Source organism: Ahaetulla prasina, chromosome 6 (assembly GCF_028640845.1).
Source record: "Ahaetulla prasina isolate Xishuangbanna chromosome 6, ASM2864084v1, whole genome shotgun sequence".
Classification (NCBI taxonomy): Eukaryota; Metazoa; Chordata; class Lepidosauria; order Squamata; family Colubridae; genus Ahaetulla; species Ahaetulla prasina.
The window spans coordinates 7,538,142-7,559,649 of record NC_080544.1 but is presented as its reverse complement, the minus strand read 5'-3'; the positions used below and the strand labels follow the sequence as shown (position 1 = coordinate 7,559,649).

Here is a 21,508-nt window from a genome sequence, read left to right as displayed (position 1 = left end):
AATTACACTTTTGATATCCCAACACAGTATAGTGAAATGCTCCTGGTTCGGACCGGATTGCCCGATCCGGTTGTGGTGGTGGTGGGTGGTTCAGAGAACCGGTAGCAAAAATCCCTGCCCCTCCCCCGTCCCACCTGAGCCATGCAATCATCAGTTGTTTTTTTTAACTTTTAAAACCATTTTTTCTTCGGCCGAAAAAATGCTTTTTAAAGTAAAAAAAAAAAGGCTCTGATGATCGCACGGCTCAGCTGGGATTGTCAGAACCCTTTAAAAGCATTTTTTACAGCCTCTTTGACTGAAGAGGTTGTAGAAAAAATGCTTTTAAAAATTAAAAAAAGGCTCTGATGATCGCGCAGCTCAGCTGGGATTGTCAGAACCCTTTAAAAGCAATTTTTCTACAACCTCTTCCACCGAAGAGGTTGTTTAAAAAAAAGCTTTTAAAAGGCTCCTCTAGCGATCCCAGCTGAGTTGCCTGATCGCCAGAACCTTTTAAAAGCATTTTTTACAACCTCTTTAGCCCAAGAGGTTGTAGAAAAAAGGCTTTTAAAAGCAAAAAAAAAAAGTTGGCCACGCCCACTCAGTCGCATTACCCCCATCCCCACCAAGCCACGCCCACAGAACCAGTAGTAAGAAATTTTACATTTCACCCCAGGATGGTGCTCACGGGCAGAGTTATGAGAAGAGAAGCATGCCATTTTCTTCTCAAATGCAAAAGTGCATTTTGGAAAGGTCAGTGTGCAATTTAGGTTAAAAGCGCAGCTTTTGAAAGTCAAAATTGCAACTCATGAAAGCCGACGGCTACGCTCATCTGACAAAATGCCTCCTCCCAACCGTTTGCAGATTGGCTCAGCCAGGAAACATTAAACCCCAGAGCAGGAGTTTGCAATTTTATCTACTGCTCATCAAAAGTAGATAACTTGAGTCTGAAATGAGATGGCAGCCCGTTTGGAATTTTCATTCGTTTATTTTCAAGGGGGGGAATAGAATAATGAGCAAAGGTGCATTTAGTACCCAAAGACAAGATCGTTAGTTGCCAGGAAGTCAATTAATGTTGGACAGTGGTTTTTAACCTTGGTCCCTTTAAGACTTGTGGACTTCAACTCTCAGAGTCCCTCAGCCAGCTTTGCTTCAACTCTGGGAGTTGAAGTCCACAAGTCTTAAAGGGACCAAGGTTAGAGACCCCTGGTCTATGAAATATGGACAGAGATGGGAAGTAGATATTTTGATGAGTTCCAAACACCTACCGGTACTTGTTGACAAGCTGGGCACATTACGATACAGCATTTAGACATGTTGTTCTTTCACTTTCCTGAGGAATTCTGATATGCAAGGCGGCTTGGAATCATTTTATTCTGTTCTAGGAAAGAATGACGCTAGCCTCCACAAAGCAGTTTGTTTAATAAGCTATATAAATCAACAGAGGCTGGGTAGACGAGTGAAGTGTCCCACTCCTCCTCTGACGGCCGGGTCTGGGAAGTCTGTATCAAGCGTGGCCACGAAGCCTCTGCAGCTTTGCCAAAGTCCTGTCAGAGTTCTCAGGGCAGGCAGGAATCCAAGGTGTGACTTCAGCAAACCAGATGAGACTTTGCTTGACTCAAGGAATGCCAAAAAGCAGATCCGTTATATAGGCCTGGATAAGTCAGCACTTATCCAGGCCTGCCCCTCCCTTCCTTTTGCTGACGTCGCCTCTCCATTCTCCGGAAGCGGGGATCTGTCCACCCTTCGTCTGCCTGCCCAGCTGCCGGCAATTCTAGCTCGTGACTGGCTTCATGCTCATCATGCTCACATACTGGGGGGTGGGGGGAGGTTTATTTGCTCAGTCTGTCCGGGCATGGTGCCAGGATGGGGGCTGGAGGCATGCCAGGCCATTCGTCTTGCTCAGTCTGTCCGGGCATGGTGCCAGGACTGGGGGCTGGAGGCATGCCAGGCCATTCGTCTGCACTATCAGTCTCTGGCTGAGATAGCAGGAGATGGGAGGGGCCCGGCTGCGGAGAGGGGGGCGGGCGAGGCACAACAACGAGTAACACGAAACCGCCACATGAAAATCCAAGCCAGTGTTTTGCCTTTGCTGTGTCTTCATTGCTTTTCTCTTCCAGGGGAAGTTGGCCATGGCAGGTCTCCTTGCGTCTGAAGGGGATTCACAAAGATGCTCGTTTGTTGTGCGGTGCGACACTTATCAGCAGTTGTTGGGTGATGACAGCAGCACATTGCTTCAAAAGGTCAAGTATAGCCAGACATTGTTAGTCAGAAAAAAATTAAATCATGGTTTGTGAACATGTCAAAGAAAACTTCTCCATGTCTCCCTAAATTCAACTTGAGGATAAATGGCTAACCATCTTTGAAGGTCATCTCATACTATATCCTTATTTTTGTTGTTGTTAGTTGCAAAGTCGCATCCAACTCATCGTGACCCCATGGACAACGTTCCTCCAGGCCTTCCTGTCTCTACCATCCTCTGGAGTCCATTTAAACTCATACCTACTGCTTCAGTGACTCCATCCAGCCACCTCGTTCTCTGCCGTCCCCTTCTTCTTTTGCCCTCAATCTTTCCCAGCATTAGGCTCTTCTCCAGTGAGTCCTTCCTTCTCATTAGGTGGCCAAAGTATTTCAGTTTCCTCTTCAGGATCTGGCCTTCTAAAGAGCAGTCAGGGTTGATCTCCTCTAGGACTGACTGGTTTGTTCGCCTTGCAGTCCAAGGGACTCGCAGGAGTCTTCTCCAGCACCTTATTTTTATGGGCAGCTTATAACTGATAGTGGACTTTGAGTTTCTGTAAACTCAAATTGTGTCAATATTTTACACAATATTTTACTTTTTTCAGAAGCAGCATAATATTTGCATATTGTGTTACACATTGGAGGTGACCCAATTAATGAGGCATATTGATGGAGAATGGATCTTCCCAGCTCCTACTGGCTTCTCATGAATGGTGCAGTCAAATCATTCCTCCACTCTTTCCCTCCTGACATGTAAAGACTCATAGTAGAGACACTACCTGAACTAGGGGTTCCTCCTGCTTCATCTCCCCTCCCCTCTCCCCCATGACTTAGCCTGACTAGGTGGCTCAGTGGCTAAGACACTGAGCTTGTTGATCGGAAAGGTCGGTAGTTTGGCGGTTCAAATCCCTAGTACAGGTCTCCTGCGTGAGCAGGGGGTTGGACTAGATGACCTCCAAGGCCCCTTCCACTCTGTTACTGTTACCTGCCCTAATGCCATACAGCAGGGGTCTGCAAACTTGGCTCTTTTAAGACTTGTGGACTTCAATTCACAGAGTCCACAAGTCTTAAAGGGACCAAGGTTGGAGACCCCTGACCTAAAGTATCTGCCTAAAGAGAGTAAAGTAATATATGATTATATTTCATGTCTGTAGGATGGCAGAGGAGATGTTTTTTTTTTAAATTCAAAACGTTTTACAAAAATTCCCCTTTCCCCCAAACCCCCCTCCTTCACTAATCCCCCCCCCCTCCCCCCTGACTTCCCGGATGAAGCACAAGGTATAGTTAAAAATAAAACAAACATATGCTAAGAAGATTTTCCCCCAAAACTATTATTCCAATTTTCCCTTTCTAGCTCTGACTTCCTCCTAACACAACCAAAATCCTTCAAGAAAAAAATAAATAAATAAATAAATTAACAATTAAGAATAACAAAATATGTAAATCAATAAAACAAATTAATCCTAAAGTATTTAAAACCAACTAAAACATAAAAATCCAATCCAATTCAAAGAATATCTCCCTTATAGCTTCTATAACCATATAATTTTCCCCCCAGGTCTTTCTTACATAAACTCTTTCAAAAATATTCTATTCAAAATACAATACAACACATTATAAAATTTCAATACCAAGAATTACAGTAGCTATTCAAATTTAGTCCATCCTCGTCAAAATCCAGTATAAATCCAAATACCTAGTCTTTTATAATAGATATAAAACATATAATCAACCCATTTCTTCCAGATCTTCCTCACATATTGTCTTTCAGGGACAGTAATATTTTTGTCTGTTAATAATTCAAAGGATAATACTTTTGTCTCTTGCCATTTTTTTGATGCATTAATCTCTGTCTTTCCTTCATTTCTCCTTTTGAAAAGTCAGTCACAATATTGCCTAATAGATCCTTATGTTCAAAAATCCACAAATTACTACCATATATTCCATCAATCCAAAGAGAGAATTCTTGAAAAGCATTAAGCCTGTAAATTTTTTCAGTTCGGGAGACAGCCTCCTGTAGCACAAATTCTGACATTTCATCCAAACTATTTAAAGGAAACTTCTTTACATCAACTTGTTTATTCATAATCATATCTTCATATTTATCCATTTTTATTTGTATCACCTCCATTGCATTTAAGTCCTGTTTCAGTTCGTATTTTTGAATAATTAAATACATTCTTTCTGTGTAATCCTGTATAAAGTCACAAATCCATTCTTCTGAAAGAACCTTCATGGCAAAGTTCTTGCTGAAAATCCCCTTATGAAATACTTAAACAACGTAACATAATCCAACAATCCAGAATCCAACACAATAAGATGAAGTCTCCATTCAGTTTCGATTTCGCAGCAAGGCTGGTCTATTTGCAGTTAGTCTAAAACGCCATTTTAAGAGAAGGAAAAAATAATAATTTTTCTCTCTTTAAAAAAGGAGGAAGTCAGGAAATCAACAATACTTGCAAACCAATAATTGTTCACTCATGCTTCTTCCGCCTGCTTATAGAAATCCACAAAAAGAAATCAATTGTTAGCAGAACTTGGACACCTTCCTCTTTTCCTGCTGTTGCAGGAGACGCACTGGATAATGGAGATAAAGAGGAATTCAAAGGGATTCGACCTTTCAGGACTTTGCATAAGAAAAACAAAGCCCCTAGGAGAATCTACCTCTCTCCCCCCCCCTGCTCTTTCCCCTGCTCTCTCAACCAGAGAGGGAAAATTAAGTCGGGAACAGCAGTTCGTAGCTATTTACACCGGCTTTTACAATATCCAGTGCGGAGTGCCATAAATTAGCACCCAGCGAGAAAGGTGGCGCCAAGCGGAAGTCGAGATGTTTTTAATTGACTCAACACTCCTTAAGAAAGATACTTTCTACTTGAAAGAAACATGAAACATCTTCATCGAAAACTAACTGGCTTGTGACTCTTTTGCGTGCAGATTTGGGGTAGACGTCCGTCGCTACCTTCTGCGAGTGGGAGACCACCATACCGGTGTGAGAGATGAGTCGGAGAGAGAGTTGCCGGTGGAGAAGATCCTCCTTCATAGAAATTATCAGTCGAGCAGTAATGATAATGACATTGCTCTGGTCAGGATATGGGGCAAAGAAGACAACTGTGTCTCCTTCAGCCACCATGTCTTTCCAGTTTGCCTTCCTGCCGGGAAGCAGAAAGCTGCAGTGGACCGAAAATCTTGCGTCATATCAGGCTGGGGAGATACAGGTGAGCGCTGGGCTGCCTCATAACTTCCACATGGGGCATCCAAGAATAAATAGTTAGTCCTCCCTATTTGCAACTTGGAAAAACTTTTGAGGGCATTTACCACCTCATACAGAATGAGAGTTTCAAGTATATAATAAATAATCAATGGAAAACAAAAAGAGTGACTTTTTGTCAAATTAACTTGAAATTAAATAACATTGCTTTTTAAAATGGAGAGAAATGCAGCCAGGTTAGCTACTGTATGTATAAAACATTTCAACTTAAAGAAGCTTTCCTAGTTAATAACTGTCACTGTGTAAGCCTGTAAACCTGCCCAAGACTTCATCAGTCGTAAGGATGGGTATGAAATATGACATGATGTATCCTATAGCAGGGGTCTCCAACCTCGGTCCCTTTAAGACTTGTGGACTTCAACTCCCAGAGTCCCTCAGCCAGCAAAGCAGGGGTCTCCAACCTCGGTCCCTTTAAGACTTGTGGACTTCAACTCCCAGAGTCCCTCAGCCAGCAAAGCAGGGGTCTCCAACCTCGGTCCCTTTAAGACTTGTGGACTTCAACTCCCAGAGTCCCTCAGCCAGCAAAGCAGGGGTCTCCAACCTTGGTCCCTTTAAGACTTGTGGACTTCAACTCCCAGAGTCCCTCAGCCAGCAAAGCAGGGGTCTCCAACCTTGGTCCCTTTAAGACTTGTGGACTTCAACTCCCAGACTCTGGGAGTTGAAGTCCACAATTCTTAAAGGGACCACGGTTGGAGACCCCTATCCTATAGTTCTGATTTATATGATAGATGAATGTATATATTTTACACCCAGTAGTTTCTAAAAAGAATGTAAACAGGAAACCACATGAGGGAAATGGATGGTTTAAAATAAATAAAAACAAATAAACCCCATTATAAATAAAATAAAAAGACTCACTGCTGTACTCAGAAATGCCCCATCCAGTTTATATAGTTATCTAGTTATATTTCAAACAAAAAAATATGACAGATCAATCTTCTGGGTCTGACAAGCAGAAGGCAAGACAAGAAGTAATGGATGGAAAGAAGAAGCAACCTAGAATTAAGAAGAAATTTCCTGACAGTGAGAACAATTAACCAGCAGAACAACTTGCCCCCAGAAGTTTTAAGTACTCCATCGCTGGAGGTTTTTAAGAAGAGATTGAACAGCCATTTGTCTGAAATGATAGACGGTCTCCTGTTTGAGGAGGGGGTTGAACTACAAGACCATCAAGGTCCCTTCCAACTGTTACTCTGATGATCTCCAGATGTCTTGTACCACATTTGCCATCATCTCAGAATCACAGAATAACAGAGTTGGAAGGGACCTTGAAGGTCTTTTAGTCCAATCCTCTGCTGAGCAGGAGACTGGAAGACTGTGGCGGTAGCGAAGTGCGGTAGCACTTCGACTTGTATACGGCTCCATTGTGCTTTACAGCAGGGGCCTCCAACCTTGGCAACTTTAAGATCTGTGGACTTCAACTCCCAGAGTTGAAGAAGGAACTCTGAGGAACTCTGGGAGTTGAAGTCCACAAGTCTTAAAGTTGCCAAGGTTGGAGACCCCTGCTTTACAGCATTCTCTGAGCAACTTACAAATGGCAGCATATTGCCCCCAATAATCTGGGCCCTCATTTTTCTGATCTTGGAAAAATGGAAGGCTGAAATTAATACTGCATTCAGTTTTGGTCACCGCGATGTAAAAAAGATGTTGAGACTCTAGAAAGAGTGCAGAGAAGCGCAACAAAGATGATTAGGGGACTGGAGGCTAAAACATATGAAGAACGGTTGCAGGAACTGGGTATGTCTAGTTTAACAAAAAGAAGGACTAGGGGAGACATGATAGCTGTGTTCCAATATCTCAGGGGCTGCCACAAAGAAGAGGGAGTCGGGCTGTTCTCCAAAGCACCTCAGGGTAGAACAAGAAGCAATGGGTGGAAACTGATCAAGGAAAGAAGCAACTTAGAACTAAGGAGAAATTTCCTGACAGTTAGAACAATTAATAAGTGGAACGACTTGCCTGCAGAAGTTGTAAATGCTCCAACTCTGGAAATTTTTAAGAAAATGTTGGATAGCCATCTGTCTGAGATGGTGTAGGGTTTTCCTGCCTGGGCAGGGGGTTGGACTAAAAGGCCTACAAGGTCCCTTCCAACTTTGTTGTTGTTGTTGTTGTTGTTGTTGTTGTTGTTGTTGTTGTTGTTGTTATTATTATTATTATTATTATTATTATTATTATTATTATTATTATTATTATTATTATTATTATTATCCTGAGCCGGTAAAGATCGAACTCCTGGCAGTAGGCAGAGATAGCCTGCAATTCTATATTCTAACCACTGCGGCAATATGACTCCAATCATATCACCCCTAGTCCTTCTCTTCATTATACTAGAGATACCGACTAGGGGGGATGTTTGTGAAAGCACACCTGGCAAAATGGAGGGGGTGATGATGCCCATCCAGTTGGAGCCTACAAGCCCTAGCCTTGCTCTTCCTCAGTATGTCTTTCCAGTAGTTGGTTGTTAAGGAGGTATATTTAGAACATAGAACATCGAATAATGGGTTTGGAAGGGTCCTTGGAGGTCTTCTAGTCCAGCCCCCCTGCCCTGGCAGGAGACCCTAGACCAGGGGTCTCCAACCTTGGCAACTTTAAGACTTGTGGACTTCAATTCCCAGAGTCCCCCAGCCAGCAAAGCTGGCTGAGGAACTCTTGAAGTCCACAAGTCTTAAAGTTGCCAAGGTTGGAGACCCCTGCCCTAGACAATGGCTATCCAGTCTCTTCTTTAAAATCTCCATTGATGGAACATTCATGGCTTCTGAAGCAAGCCATTCCACTGGTTAACTGTTCTCACTATTAGAACTGTTAACTTTCTCCTTAGTTCTAGGTCAGGGGTCTCCAACCTTGGTCCCTTTAAGACTTGTGGACTTCAACTCCCAGCAAAGCTGGCTGAGGAACTCTGGGAGTTGAAGTCCACAAGTCTTAAAGGGACCAAGTTTGGAGACCCCTGTTCTAGGTTGAATCTTTCCTTGATAGGTTTCCACTCAGTGCTTCTTGTTTCCTTCAGTGGTTTGTTAAGAGAATGGGTTGTTCCCAGTAATGAAATCCAAATTTTTTTACTACTGGTTCTGTGGGCATGGCTCGGTGGGTCTTGCAGGGGAAGGATACTGCAAAATCCCCATTCCCAGCCCACTCTAGGACCAGCCAGAGGTGGTATTTGCCAGTTCTCTGAACTACTCAAAATTTCCGCTACCGGTTCTCCAGAACCTGTCAGAACCTGCTGGATTTCACCCCTGGTTGTTCCCCCCCCTCTGTGACAGCCCCTCAAATATTGGAAGACTGCTATTAGGTCACCCCCTCTTCATATTTATATGTTCTCTGTAACTTTCCCTTAAGCAGCAATTACTAAAACAAGGGAAAGAGCGAAGGGGAGCAAAAGAAGGAGAATCTCTCTGTTTGAAGGCTGTAAATCCTCCTGTGAGTTGAATGATTATATTTTGTGAATGACTGTGTGAAACAAAAGGAATGCTTTCCTTTCCTTTGCTCTTATCTTTTATCTTTTTGTTTACTTCTCTGCCCTGAAACCGCAAACCACAAGCTGATTTGTTGTCCTTAAGTGTTATTTCAACATTAACCACAAGAGGGGAGGACAAAAGATTAAACTCTATCAGAAAGATATTTTTTCCTCCCGCTCTCTCTTTGTTTACATCTCCTCTTTTTTGTTTAATTTCAACATCGCTTATAAAGACTCTTATCAGTCCACTTGTAACGAATGCATAGTAAATGCTGCTTTTTATAGAGATCATTTTCACACACATACACACACATATACACACATATTTATACATGTTTTTCAATTTATTATTATTTTATATGTATTATTATAAGTGATAGATATGTGTGTATGTTTAATGTACATATACATATACATATACAACGTGGACAATGCAATATCCAAGATGAAATATTAATTAAGCTAAAACCATAATAAAATCACCATAAGTAGGAAAAATAAGACATGCTATCATATTAAACATGTAGAAATTCTCAGATTACTACCTAAATCCTACAATTACCCTAATTTTTCTCCTCTCAACATTTTCCTTTTTGGAATATAAGTAGTCCTTGCTTAGCAACAAGTGGGGCCAGAAACTTGGTTGTTAAGTAAAGCAGTTGCTAAGTGAAACCATAACTCTGCTTAAGATTTTATTTCACCTTTTTACTTTACAGACAAGGTTGTAAATACAAAGATTGGTTGCAAAGTAATTTTTCCATCCTCACAGTAACTACAAACATACTAAACAAGGCAGCTGCTAAAGGACGTCTACTTGTAGAGACAAAAACTAGGCAGTTATAAAATATAGTGTTTGAGGAATTATTGCATGCCAACTCTGCTTCTTACTTGTAAGTACACTATAATAATTTTATACCCAGAAGTAAGACAATTTTAAAAATAAATTTCATGAACCGTTTTTGATAGTTTTAGTTTATCTACTGAACTAATCCTAAAATAAAGCAGTGTTATTAATTAAATCCATAATTACAATCACTGAAGTACCAACTCCTTCTGAATTTATTAAAACAGCGGTCCCCAACCTTTCTGGCTGTGCTGACTGTCAGGGGAGGGGAGAGGAAATGGTTCCGTGCGACCGTACATGTGCAGCTCCACTTGTGCAAGTGGTGGGCCCTTGCGCGCACATCTGAAGTTCCATTTGTGTGAGCGTTGGGTGCGCCCGCCAATCGTACAAATGGAGCTTCGTGTGCGCAAGAGAATGCCTGCCACTTGCACAAAGGGAGCTGTGCATGCACATTCGCCTGCTGCTTGCGCTGCCTGGGGGTTGGGGACCTCTGTATTAGAAAATAATTGGTGAAGTAAGATTATTAGTATTATTAGTACAAAATATGAGATATGAGCCAGCCGTGTGCAGCAGCTGCTAAAAAAGGCAAAACACAGTTCTGGGCTGCATAAACAGAGGGCTAGAATCAAGAACAAGTGAAGTGTTAATACCACTTTATAATGCCTTGGTAAGGCCACACTTGGAATATGGCATTCAGTTTTGGTCGCCACGATGTAAAAAAGATGTTGAGACTCTAGAAAGAGTGCAGAGAAGAGCAACAAAGATGATTAGGGGACTGGAGGATAAAACATATGAAGAACGGTTGCAGGAACTCGGTATGTCTAGTTTAATGAAAAGAAGGACTAGGGGAGACATGATAGCAGTGTTCCAATATCTCAGGGGTTGCCACAAAGAAGAAGGAGTCAAGCTATTCTCCAAAGCACCTGAAGGTAGAACAAGAAGCAATGGGTGGAAACTAATCAAGGAGAGAAGCAACCTAGAACTAAGGAGAAATTTCCTGACAGTTAGAACAATCAATAAGTGGAACGACTTGCCTGCCGAAGTTGTGAATGCTCCAACACTGGAAATTTTTAAGAAAATGTTGGATAACCATCTGACTGAGATGGTGTAGGGTTTCCTGCCTGGGCAGGGGGTTGGACTAGAAGGCCTCCAAGGTCCCTTCCAACTCTGTTGTTATATTATATTATATTAAAATGAACTTTGTTTTTTAAAAAAAGTATTATGAACAATCATTAAAAGCCACATAATAATAATAATAATAATAATAATAATAATAATAATAATAATAATAATATTTATAATAACATCCCATAAAGTTATAATTCTAACTTCGCAATGCATTTTTTCTGTCTATTTTGTTGTTCCCTGTATTGAATTGCATGCATATTGATTATTCTTCCAGGAAGGTCATACTCAAGGATGTTACTCCAGGGAACCGTGCCTCTTCTCCCAAGAAAAGTTTGCAAATCTCGTTATGGAAAGAAATTTACTAATCGGATGCTCTGTGCTGGAAACCTTTCTGCTGACAACCGGGTAGACAGCTGCCAAGGGGACAGTGGAGGACCATTGGTGTGTCAAAGGCCAAATACACAATGGGTAATTCTAGGGATTACTTCCTGGGGATACGGGTGTGGGCAAAAGGATTCCCCTGGTGTTTATACGAAGGTCAGCAAATTTGTGCCTTGGATCAAGAAAGTGACCAAAATAATATGAGAACAGTCAACCCAAAGATGGATTCATGGTGCTTTATGAAGTGGGACTTAAAATGCAAGGAGCCATAGCTTTAATCTTTAATTATGTCAGTACTGGATAGCTTTTCCAATTTTAGCCATAAATTCTACGGACAAAAATGCCATAGAAATGACTGTAAACTCTGCTATGATTCTATTTCTGAATATATAATATTGCTAGAAGTAAATTTTCTTTAAATCTGTACAAAGCTTACAAATCAGATTTGTTGTCTTATCACCTATGACTGCATTATACTGTTTGCTCCTACTTTTCAGTCTAATTTTAGGGCGGGTCCATCCTAATTTTCTTTCTCTGACTGCTAAGCCCCTGAGCACTCCTACCTATCTTGTCTGATATAAATTAACAGAGATGGAAGGGACCTTGCAGGTCATTTAGTCCAATGCCCCATCCAAGCAAACCCTACACCAGTTCCGACAGATGGCAGCCCAGTGTCTTCTTGAAAGCTTCCAGTGATGAAGCTCCCACAACTTCTGAAGGCAACTTCTGTTCCATGGGTTGATTATTCTGTCTGAAAATTTCTCCTTATTTCTAGGTTGAATCAGTTTTCATCCATTATTCCTTGGCTGGCCTTCAGGTGCCTTGGAGAATAGCTTGACCCCTTCCTCTCTGTGACAGCCCCTCAAATATTGGAGGATGCTATCATGTCTCCCCTGGTCCTTCTCTTCACTAGACTAGCCATGCCCAGTTCCTGCAACTGTTCATCATATGTCTTGGCCTTCAGTCCCCTCATCATCCTGGCTGCTCTTCTCTGTACTCTTTCTAGAGTCTCAACTTCTTTTTTATAGCGTGGTGACCAAAACTGGATGTAGTACTCTTGGTGTGGCCTTACTAAGGCTTTATAAAGTGGTATTAGTACCTCCCTTGATGTTGATTGTATACCCTCGTTAATGCAATTTAGGATTGCATTGGCTTTTTTGGCTGCCGCCGCACACTTTTGGCTCATATTTAATTGGTTGTCCACTAAGCCTCCAAGATCCCTTTCAGTTACTGCTATTAAGCCTGGTTTCATCCAGTCTATATGTGTACTTTTGGTTTTTCTTGCCTAAGTGTAATATATAGTCATATATATATATATATGTTTTCTGAGGTTTTCGCGGGTGTTTGTATGTAGATCTTTGGTTATTCGGGTTTTCTCCCGCGTAAAATTGGAAGTGTCTTGGCGACGTTTCGACGAAGTCTCATTCGTCATCTTCAGGCTTCAGCTTCGTGCTTCTGGGAGCAATTGCCCCCAGTAAAACCAAGCTGAAGCCTGAATATGACAAATGAGACTTCACAAACGTCGCCAAGACACTTCCAATTTTAGCCATAAATTCTACGGACAAAAATGCCATAGAAATGACTGTAAACTCTGCTATGATTCTATTTCTGAATATATAATATTGCTAGAAGTAAATTTTCTTTAAATCTGTACAAAGCTTACAAATCAGATTTGTTGTCTTATCACCTATGACTGCATTATACTGTTTGCTCCTACTTTTCAGTCTAATTTTAGGGCGGGTCCATCCTAATTTTCTTTCTCTGACTGCTAAGCCCCTGAGCACTCCTACCTATCTTGTCTGATATAAATTAACAGAGATGGAAGGGACCTTGCAGGTCATCTAGTCCAACCCCCCGCCCAAGCAAACCCTACACCAGTTCCGACAGATGGCAGCCCAGTGTCTTCTTGAAAGCTTCCAGTGATGAAGCTCCCACAACTTCTGAAGGCAACTTCTGTTCCATGGGTTGATTATTCTGTCTGAAAATTTCTCCTTATTTCTAGGTTGAATCAGTTTTCATCCATTATTCCTTGTCTGGCCTTCAGGTGCCTTGGAGAATAGCTTGACCCCTTCCTCTCTGTGACAGCCCCTCAAATATTGGAGGATGCTATCATGTCTCCCCTGGTCCTTCTCTTCACTAGACTAGCCATGCCCAGTTCCTGCAACTGTTCATCATATGTCTTGGCCTCCAGTCCCCTCATCATCCTGGCTGCTCTTCTCTGTACTCTTTCTAGAGTCTCAACTTCTTTTTTATAGCGTGGTGACCAAAACTGGATGTAGTACTCTTGGTGTGGTCTTACTAAGGCTTTATAAAGTGGCATTAGTACCTCCCTTGATGTTGATTGTATACCCTCATTAATGCAATTTAGGATTGCATTGGCATTTTATTGTCACGCACTTTTGGCTCATATTTAATTGGTTGTCCACTAAGCCTCCAAGATCCTTTTCAGTTACTGCTATTAAGCCTGGTTTCATCCAGTCTATATGTGTACTTTTGGTTTTTCTTGCCTAAGTGTAATATATAGTCATATATATATATATATGTTTTCTGAGGTTTTCGCGGGTGTTTGTATGTAGATCTTTGGTTATTCGGGTTTTCTCCCGCGTAAAATTGGAAGTGTCTTGGCGACGTTTCGACGAAGTCTCATTCGTCATCTCCAGGCTCCAGCTTCGTGCTTCTGGGAGCAATTGCTCCAAGCCACCTGAATATGACAAATGAGACTTCGTCAAAACGTCGCCAAGACACTTCCAATTTTACGCGGGAGAAAACCCGAATAACCAAAGACCTACATATATATATGTATGTATGTATGTATGTAAGTATGTATGTAGGTCTTTGTAGGTCTTTGGAAAACAAATGTGTGTGTGTGTGTGTGTGTGTGTGTGTGTGTATATATGAGACACTGGGTGACTAATAATGGAAACAGAACCAAAATTGTAAATGACTAAATAGCATAAAATATCAGCAGAGAGCACTCACAACATTCCAATATAGCAAAGAAATGGGCTCACCAGGAGTGAAACCTACTTACCTTCCTTATCGGTTCAGAAGTACACGCATCACATGTGTGTGCAGACTTTCTGTGCATGCGCAAAACCTTCTACACATGCGCAGAATTTTAAAAACACATTACTTCCTGCTATAACTGTCTGGTTTGGTTCTGCAACCCAACAAGACTTCAGAGAATAATTAGAACTGCAGAAAAAATAATTGCTACCAACCTGCCTTCCATTGAGGACCTGTATAGTGCACATATCAAGAAGAGGCCCGTGAAAATATTTACAGACCCCTCGCATCCTGGACATAAACTGTTTCAACTACTACCCTCAAAACGATGCTATAGAGCACTGCACACCAGAACAACTAGACACAAGAACAGTTTTTTCCTGAAGGCCATCACTCTTCTAAACAAATAATTCCCTCAACACTGTCAAACTATTTACTAAATCTGCACTACTATTAATCTTCTCATCGTTCCCATCACCCATCTCTTTCCACTTATGACTGTATGACTGTAACTTCGTTGCTGGTAATCCTTATGATTTATATTGATATTGATTGTTCCTGATTGCTTATTTGTACCCTATGCTTATCATTAAGTGTTGTATCATTAAATGTTAAATGGTACCCTATGACCATCATTTGTTTTGTAAATGTTGTACCTTGTGAAGGTATCTTTTCTTTTATGTACACTGAGATCATATGCACCAAGACAAATTCCTTGCGTGTCCAATCACACTTGGCCAATAAAAATTCTATTCTATTCTTCCTGGTTAAAACCAGGAAGTAATATCACCCAGGCGGGTGGGCAGAGCTTCACTCCGCCATCACTACTGGATCGCCGAACCAGCAGCCACGATCGCTACCGGATCGCAGGATCCAGTCCAATCCAGGAGCATTTCACCCCTGGGGCTCACTCATATTATCAGGGTCCCAGCAGGCATAGGGCAAGTCTGATCTCTGGAGTGATAATGTTCCAAGGTCCCATGGCAGAAAAGGCCTTCCTCCTAGATCCCACCAGACGGTCATTTCATGCAGTTGGGATCCAGAGCATGCCATTCCTGCCCGACTTAACAGAATGGGTAGGCACCACCAAAGGGAGACTGCCCTATAGTATCCCATCTATTGCTGTTTGTGCTGGATGTCACCATGTTTGTGGGTATAAAACTGACTCCCTTTCTAAGGAGACATCATGCAACTTAGCTTTACCTGGAGGTGAAGACGTTTCTCCTAAGAAAGAGATGTGGGCTAATAAATTCTGCAGAGTGCCTTTTGAATCCCATTATGAAACACTTGTACATTTGTAAATAAAACTAATATAACAAAATATATGTTCCTTTCTCATTCATAGAAAATCTGGGCTTTTTTCTTGGAGTATAGCCACATTTATCATTATACCAATTTTGAGGAATTAATAATATATACTCTCAGCTAAATTGGACACTATGTTGGGATTTCTGTTATGATTTATTCCTATTAACTTGGAAACAACTCCCATTAAATATTGAAATATTTATATCTCAGCAAGCATGTGTAAGATTGCGCTATTAATTATTTCAGAGCTTTCCAGAATAAAGAATGTGTCCTCCTTATTCCCCGAAGGCTCTGGAAAGTATATTTGTAAATTACTGAAAGCCACACTTGTACATTTCAGTTTCGAAGTAAAAATGTGATAAGAAATTTTATTTAGCAGCTGCTAGTTGATCAAACCAATTTAGGTTGGGATTTACAAGTAATAAATTATTACTTATTTAAGTCATTAATTCAGAGAATTATACAAATTTTTGTATTCTGAATACATTTTTGCTAATACAGAGTTTGGTTTACCCAGACCATTTGATTCAACAAAAGGTATGCAAAAGAAATACTAAAGTTATGAGATACCGTATTTTTGGACTGTAAGATGATGCACCTTAATTTTTGGTGAGGAAAACAAGAAAAAAATAATTCTGCCTCTTCCTACCAGCATCAGGATCAGCAGTGTCCTCACATCCGCTCGGATTTTGGTAACAAGTAGCATAGATCTTTTTATAGGTTTAAAACGAACCCTACACGCATTTAACTGGAAGGGTTGGGGGGATGATTTTCATGGGAGCAGAAGAGGGACTTGGCACCGAAGACCCCCGTCTTCCCCCATTGAAAGCCTGGCTTTCTCACAGCAAGGCCCGATAGAGACGCAGCAGTTCAGTTCTCCTGGACCAGGGGTCTCCAACCTTGGTCCCTTTAAGACTTGTGGACTTCAACTCCCAGAGTCCCTCAGCCAGCAAAGCAGGGGTCTCCAACCTTGGTCCCTTTCAGATTTGTGGACTTCAACTCCCAGAGTTCCTCAGCCAGCAAAGCAGGGGTCTCCAACCTTGGTCCCTTTAAGACTTGTGGACTTCAACTTCCAGAGTCCCTCAGCCAGCAAAGCAGGGGTCTCCAACCTTGGTCTCTTTAAGACTTGTGGACTTCAACTCCCAGAGTCCCTCAGCCAGCAAAGCAGGGGTCTCCAACCTTGGTCCCTTTCAGATTTGTGGACTTCAACTCCCAGAGTTCCTCAGCCAGCAAAGCAGGGGTCTCCAACCTTGGTCCCTTTAAGACTTGTGGACTTCAACTTCCAGAGCCCCTCAGCCAGCAAAGCAGGGGTCTCCAACCTTGGTCTCTTTAAGACTTGTGGACTTCAACTCCCAGAGTCCCTCAGCCAGCAAAGCAGGGGTCTCCAACCTTGGTCTCTTTAAGACTTGTGGACTTCAACTCCCAGAGTCCCTGAGCCAGCTGGCTGAGGAACTCTGGGAGTTGAAGTCCATAAGTCTTAAAGGGACCAAGGTTGGAGACCCCTATCCTGGACTCTGCCAACTCGTAAACATGGTGCCAAGCTTCCCAGCAAGCCCCCTGTGCCTTTGCTGCCTCAGTTGGAGCCTGATTCAGAAAGCGGCCCGGGGAAAAGCAGAGGTCGGGACTTGGTTGGCGAAGTGGGCGCTGTGCAGGGGGCGAAGACAAGCCCTGCCACCCAAAAACACTGTTGCCGCAATCTCCGCCGCCCTGAACCGCCTGAAAATGTAATGCTCTTTTTTTGCCTCCAAACACCCCATTTTTGGAATGGGGGAGGAAAGTGTTTTTGGGTGGCAGCCAGGGGGTGTAAGGCAAGGCTCTGCGAATTGCATCGGGGGATTGAGGAGGAAAAAGAGCATCGCCTCCATGCATCATGTTTTCCCGTGTTTTCCTCCCCGATTCCCCGATGCAATTCGCAGAGCCACACGTCCTCATGAAAATGTGGTGGTAGCGGTCTTCAGCCAGTTCCAAGCAGCTGCCCATCTCTCACTATGCGGAGATCGAAAATGCGATACCCATTTTTGGCAATTCCCGTCACCTGGAATGGCAGTTTTCGGGTGGTTCCAGGCGACAGGGATTGCCAAAAAACGAGCATTGAGTTTTCGGTCTTCACACACTGGGAGATGGGCGGCAGAAGCGGTTAGGGTGCTGCTTCGAACCGGTCGAAAACCGCTGCCACGTGTTTTCATGAGGGCGTGTGGCTCTGTGAATTGCATCGGGGAGGAAAACACTGGAAAACACAATGCATGGAGGCGATGCTCTTTTTCCTCCCGATTCCCCGATGCAATTTGCAGAGCCGCTCACCTTCCCCTTCTTTTCCGCAGACTCACTTTCTCTTTTCTCCTGGCCAGATCCAACTCCCAGGCCGGGAGCAGAAGCCAACCACCCTCTGCCTTGGTTGTCTGGAGAAGGGGCAGGCCCTTGCCTTACGCCACTCGTGCAGAAGCCACCAAATGGGTCCTGACCTCCACACTTCCCAGGCCACTTGCAGAATTAGGCTCTGACCGAGGCAGCAAAGGCACAGGGGCTTGCCGGGAAGCCCGGCACCGTGTTTACGAGATGGAAACATCCAGGACAGGGGTCTCCAACCTTGGTCCCTTTAAGACTTGTGGACTTCAACTCCCAGAGTTCCTCAGCTAGCTTTGCTGGCTGAGGGACTCTGGGAGTTGAAGTCCACAAGTCTTAAAGGGACCAAGGTTGGAGACCCCTGGTCCAGGAGGACTGAAGTGCTGCGTCTCTATCAGGCCTTGCTGAGAGAAAGCCAGGCTTTCAACACCTACAGCTAGATGTAGGAAGACGGGGGTGTCTTGAGAGTGGAGCCTTCAGTGCCAAGTCCCTCTTCTGCCTCCATGAAAATTTATTTATTTTATTATTTATTATTTAAATTTTTATACCGCCCTTCTCCCGAAGGACTCAGGGCGGTTCACAGCCAGGTAAAAAATACACAATAATACAATATAAATACGATTAAAATACAATTAAAAAACTTATTAAATTGGCCAAGATTAAAAATTTAGGATAAAAGCCCATTAAAAACCCATAAATTTAAAACTAACCCAGTCCAGCGCAGATGAATAAGTGAGTTTTGAGCTCGCGACGAAAGGTTCGGAGGTCCGGAAGTTGACGGAGTCCTGGGGGGAGTTCGTTCCAGAGGGCGGGAGCCCCCACAGAGAAGGCCCTTCCCCTGGGCGTCGCCAGATGACACTGTCGCGCCGACGGCACCCTGAGGAGTCCCTCTCTGTGAGAGCGCACGGGTCGGTGAGAGGTATTCGGTAGCAGCAGGCGGTCCCGTAAATAGCCCGGCCCTATGCCATGGAGCGCTTTGAAGACGTTCACCAACACCTTGAAGCGCACCCGGAAGGCCACAGGTAGCCAGTGCAGCCTGCGCAGGATAGGTGTCACACGGGAGCCACGAGGGGCTCCCTCTATCACCCGCGCAGCTGCATTCTGGACTAACTGAAGCCTCCGGATGCCCCTCAAGGGGAGCCCCATGTAGAGAGCATTGCAGTAATCCAGACGAGACGTCACAAGGGCGTGAGTGACTGTGCACAAGGCATCCCGGTCTAGAAAGGGGCGCAACTGGCGCATCAGGCGAACCTGGTGGAAAGCTCTCCTGGAGACGGCCGTCAGGTGGTCTTCAAAAGACAGCCGTTCATCCAGGAGAACACCCAAGTTGCGCAACCTCTCCATCGGGGCCAATGACTCGCTCCCAACAGTCAGCCGTGGACTCAGCTGACTGTACCGGGATGCCGGCATCCACAGCCACTCCGTCTTGGAGGGATTGAGCTTGAGCCTGTTTCTCCCCATCCAGACCCGTATCATCCAAAATCATCCCCCAACCCACCCCAGTTAAATGCGTGTAGTGTGATAGGTTTTTTTTAAAATGGATAAAAAGTTCTGTGCTGCTCGTTATCAAAATCCAAGTGGAAGTGAGGATCCCCACTGCCTGGAACCGCCAGAAAATGTGACACGCAGAGGCCAACAACCTCCGAAGGGCTAAATTTGTTGTATAAGATTTTCACCCTCTTTTTGGGGATAAAAAGTGTGTCTTATACTTGGAAAAATACAATAATTTTTCAAAGAAAGTATTTCCTGAGGTTGATGCTCGTGTGAAAGAAAAGCAAATAAGTTTCACTTAGGAAATAACATTGTGAAAGGGTAGCCTGAGTTACTTAAGTCTAAGCTAAATACCAGTAGTATGCTCTACTCAAGTATCTGAACTTGTAGATGAGTTAAGAAAAAGGTAGTCAAGGAAGAGAGATACAAGTGCAGAATTGTCTGCTAATTATAACTATCATCCCTATTATTGAGTCTGTCATCTGCACCTCTATAACTGTCTGGTTTGGTTCTACAACCCAAGACAGACACAGACTTCAGAGGATCATTAGAACTGCAGAAAAAACAATGGCTACCAATCTGCCTTCCATTGAGGACCTGTATACTGCACATATCAAGAAGAGGGCCGTGAAAATATTTACACATCCCTCGCATCCTGGACATAAACTGTTTCAACTCCTACCCTCAAAACGACGCTATAGAGCACTGCACACCAGAACAACTAGACACAAGAACAGTTTTTTCCCAAAGGCCATCACTCTGCTAAACAAATAATTCCCTCAACACTGTCAAACTATTACTAAATCTGCACTACTATTAATCTTCTCATCGTTCCCATCACCCATCTCCTTCCACTTATGACTGCATGACTGTAACCCTGTTGCTTGTATCTTTACGATTTATATTGATTGTTTCCTAGTATGATTCGATTGCTTATTTGAACCCTATCATTAAGTGTTGTACCTTATGATTCTTGATGAATGTATCTTCTCTTTTATGTACACTGAGAGCATATGCACCAAAGACAAATTCCTTGTGTGTCCAATCACACTTGGCCAATAAAGAATTCTATTCTATTCTATTCTATTCTATTCTATTCTATAGATTGATAGCGTGGGAAATGGTACGCACGGTTTGAAGATCTGACATAATCACTTTAAAATTAATAAAGCCTTCCTAAAGGCATGGAATACGTTTTGCTAGTTTTGCTCAGTTCCAGATTTATCTCTAAAACACTTCATGCTGTTCTTCAGTTGTTTTCTTCATGTCCTCTGCCCACCTAAAATACCCAAATCCCTGAGGTGACATTTGAGTCCTTGTCCAGTGATTCCTGAGTCAGCAGAAAACCATCACGTTGATATTTTTTACATGTCACTATTGCCCTTGATTCTTAGTGGAGTCCTAATTTCAGATGCCTAGTTCAACCTTCTGGTCTTGCTAGCCTTCCGGATAGCATGGCAAAGCTAAAACAAAGAAAGAAAGAAACCACAACCCCACCCCCTCCTGAGCAATGCACTTCCTCAGCAGCTGGGTAACAAAGCAGATGGAGTATGCGGAAGTTTCCAGATGGTCTCCAGATAGCAGCAAATTACAGTCCAGAAGAGAAGAGCATGAGAAATGGTCCTCAATGCATCCTTGTCCAAGTAACACCACAATTAACCCAATAGCCTAAGCTGGGTATTGGCCCTCTTGGAAATGATCTTTCACTCTCCCATAGGCATAACAGGAACTGAGTCCAGGTGGACTTTCTGGTTCAAACCTTTTCTCTTTGCAAACACAGCCGCTCAAAAATCAAGCATGGGTTAGGTCTGAAATCACTGCGGTTCTGACATGATAGCTATGTTTTGCTTTAGCTGAGCATCCCCATGGGGTGGGGTGGGGGGTTGTCAATGTTTTTATTGCATATTTCAGTTATCCCCAAGGGTTTTTTTTCCTGGACAGACATGACCTGCCTCTTCCTTTATTCTACCATTATTCCGTCCTCCAGCTCCTCCTTTCAGAACTTACCTCAGTCAAAGCAAGAAAGCAGGGAAGCATTAACACTAAATTATAAAAGTTGTGTGTTTATGTGTGTGCA

The 21,508-nt window shown here is 43.0% G+C and overlaps 1 protein-coding gene across 1 annotated transcript in view; it reads left to right on the top strand.

Annotated features, from left to right (window-relative positions):
* LOC131200758 (neurotrypsin-like) overlaps positions 1-11,888 on the top strand; it is a 33,816-nt gene extending 21,928 nt beyond the window's left edge. The window contains exons 12-14 of the mRNA XM_058187989.1: positions 2,097-2,219; positions 5,149-5,429; positions 11,177-11,888. Of these exons, the coding sequence (XP_058043972.1) occupies positions 2,097-2,219; positions 5,149-5,429; positions 11,177-11,487 (715 nt within the window). The 3' untranslated portion in view covers positions 11,488-11,888. The remainder of the gene's footprint in view (positions 1-2,096; positions 2,220-5,148; positions 5,430-11,176) is intronic.
* The last annotated feature ends 9,620 nt before the right edge of the window (positions 11,889-21,508 follow it).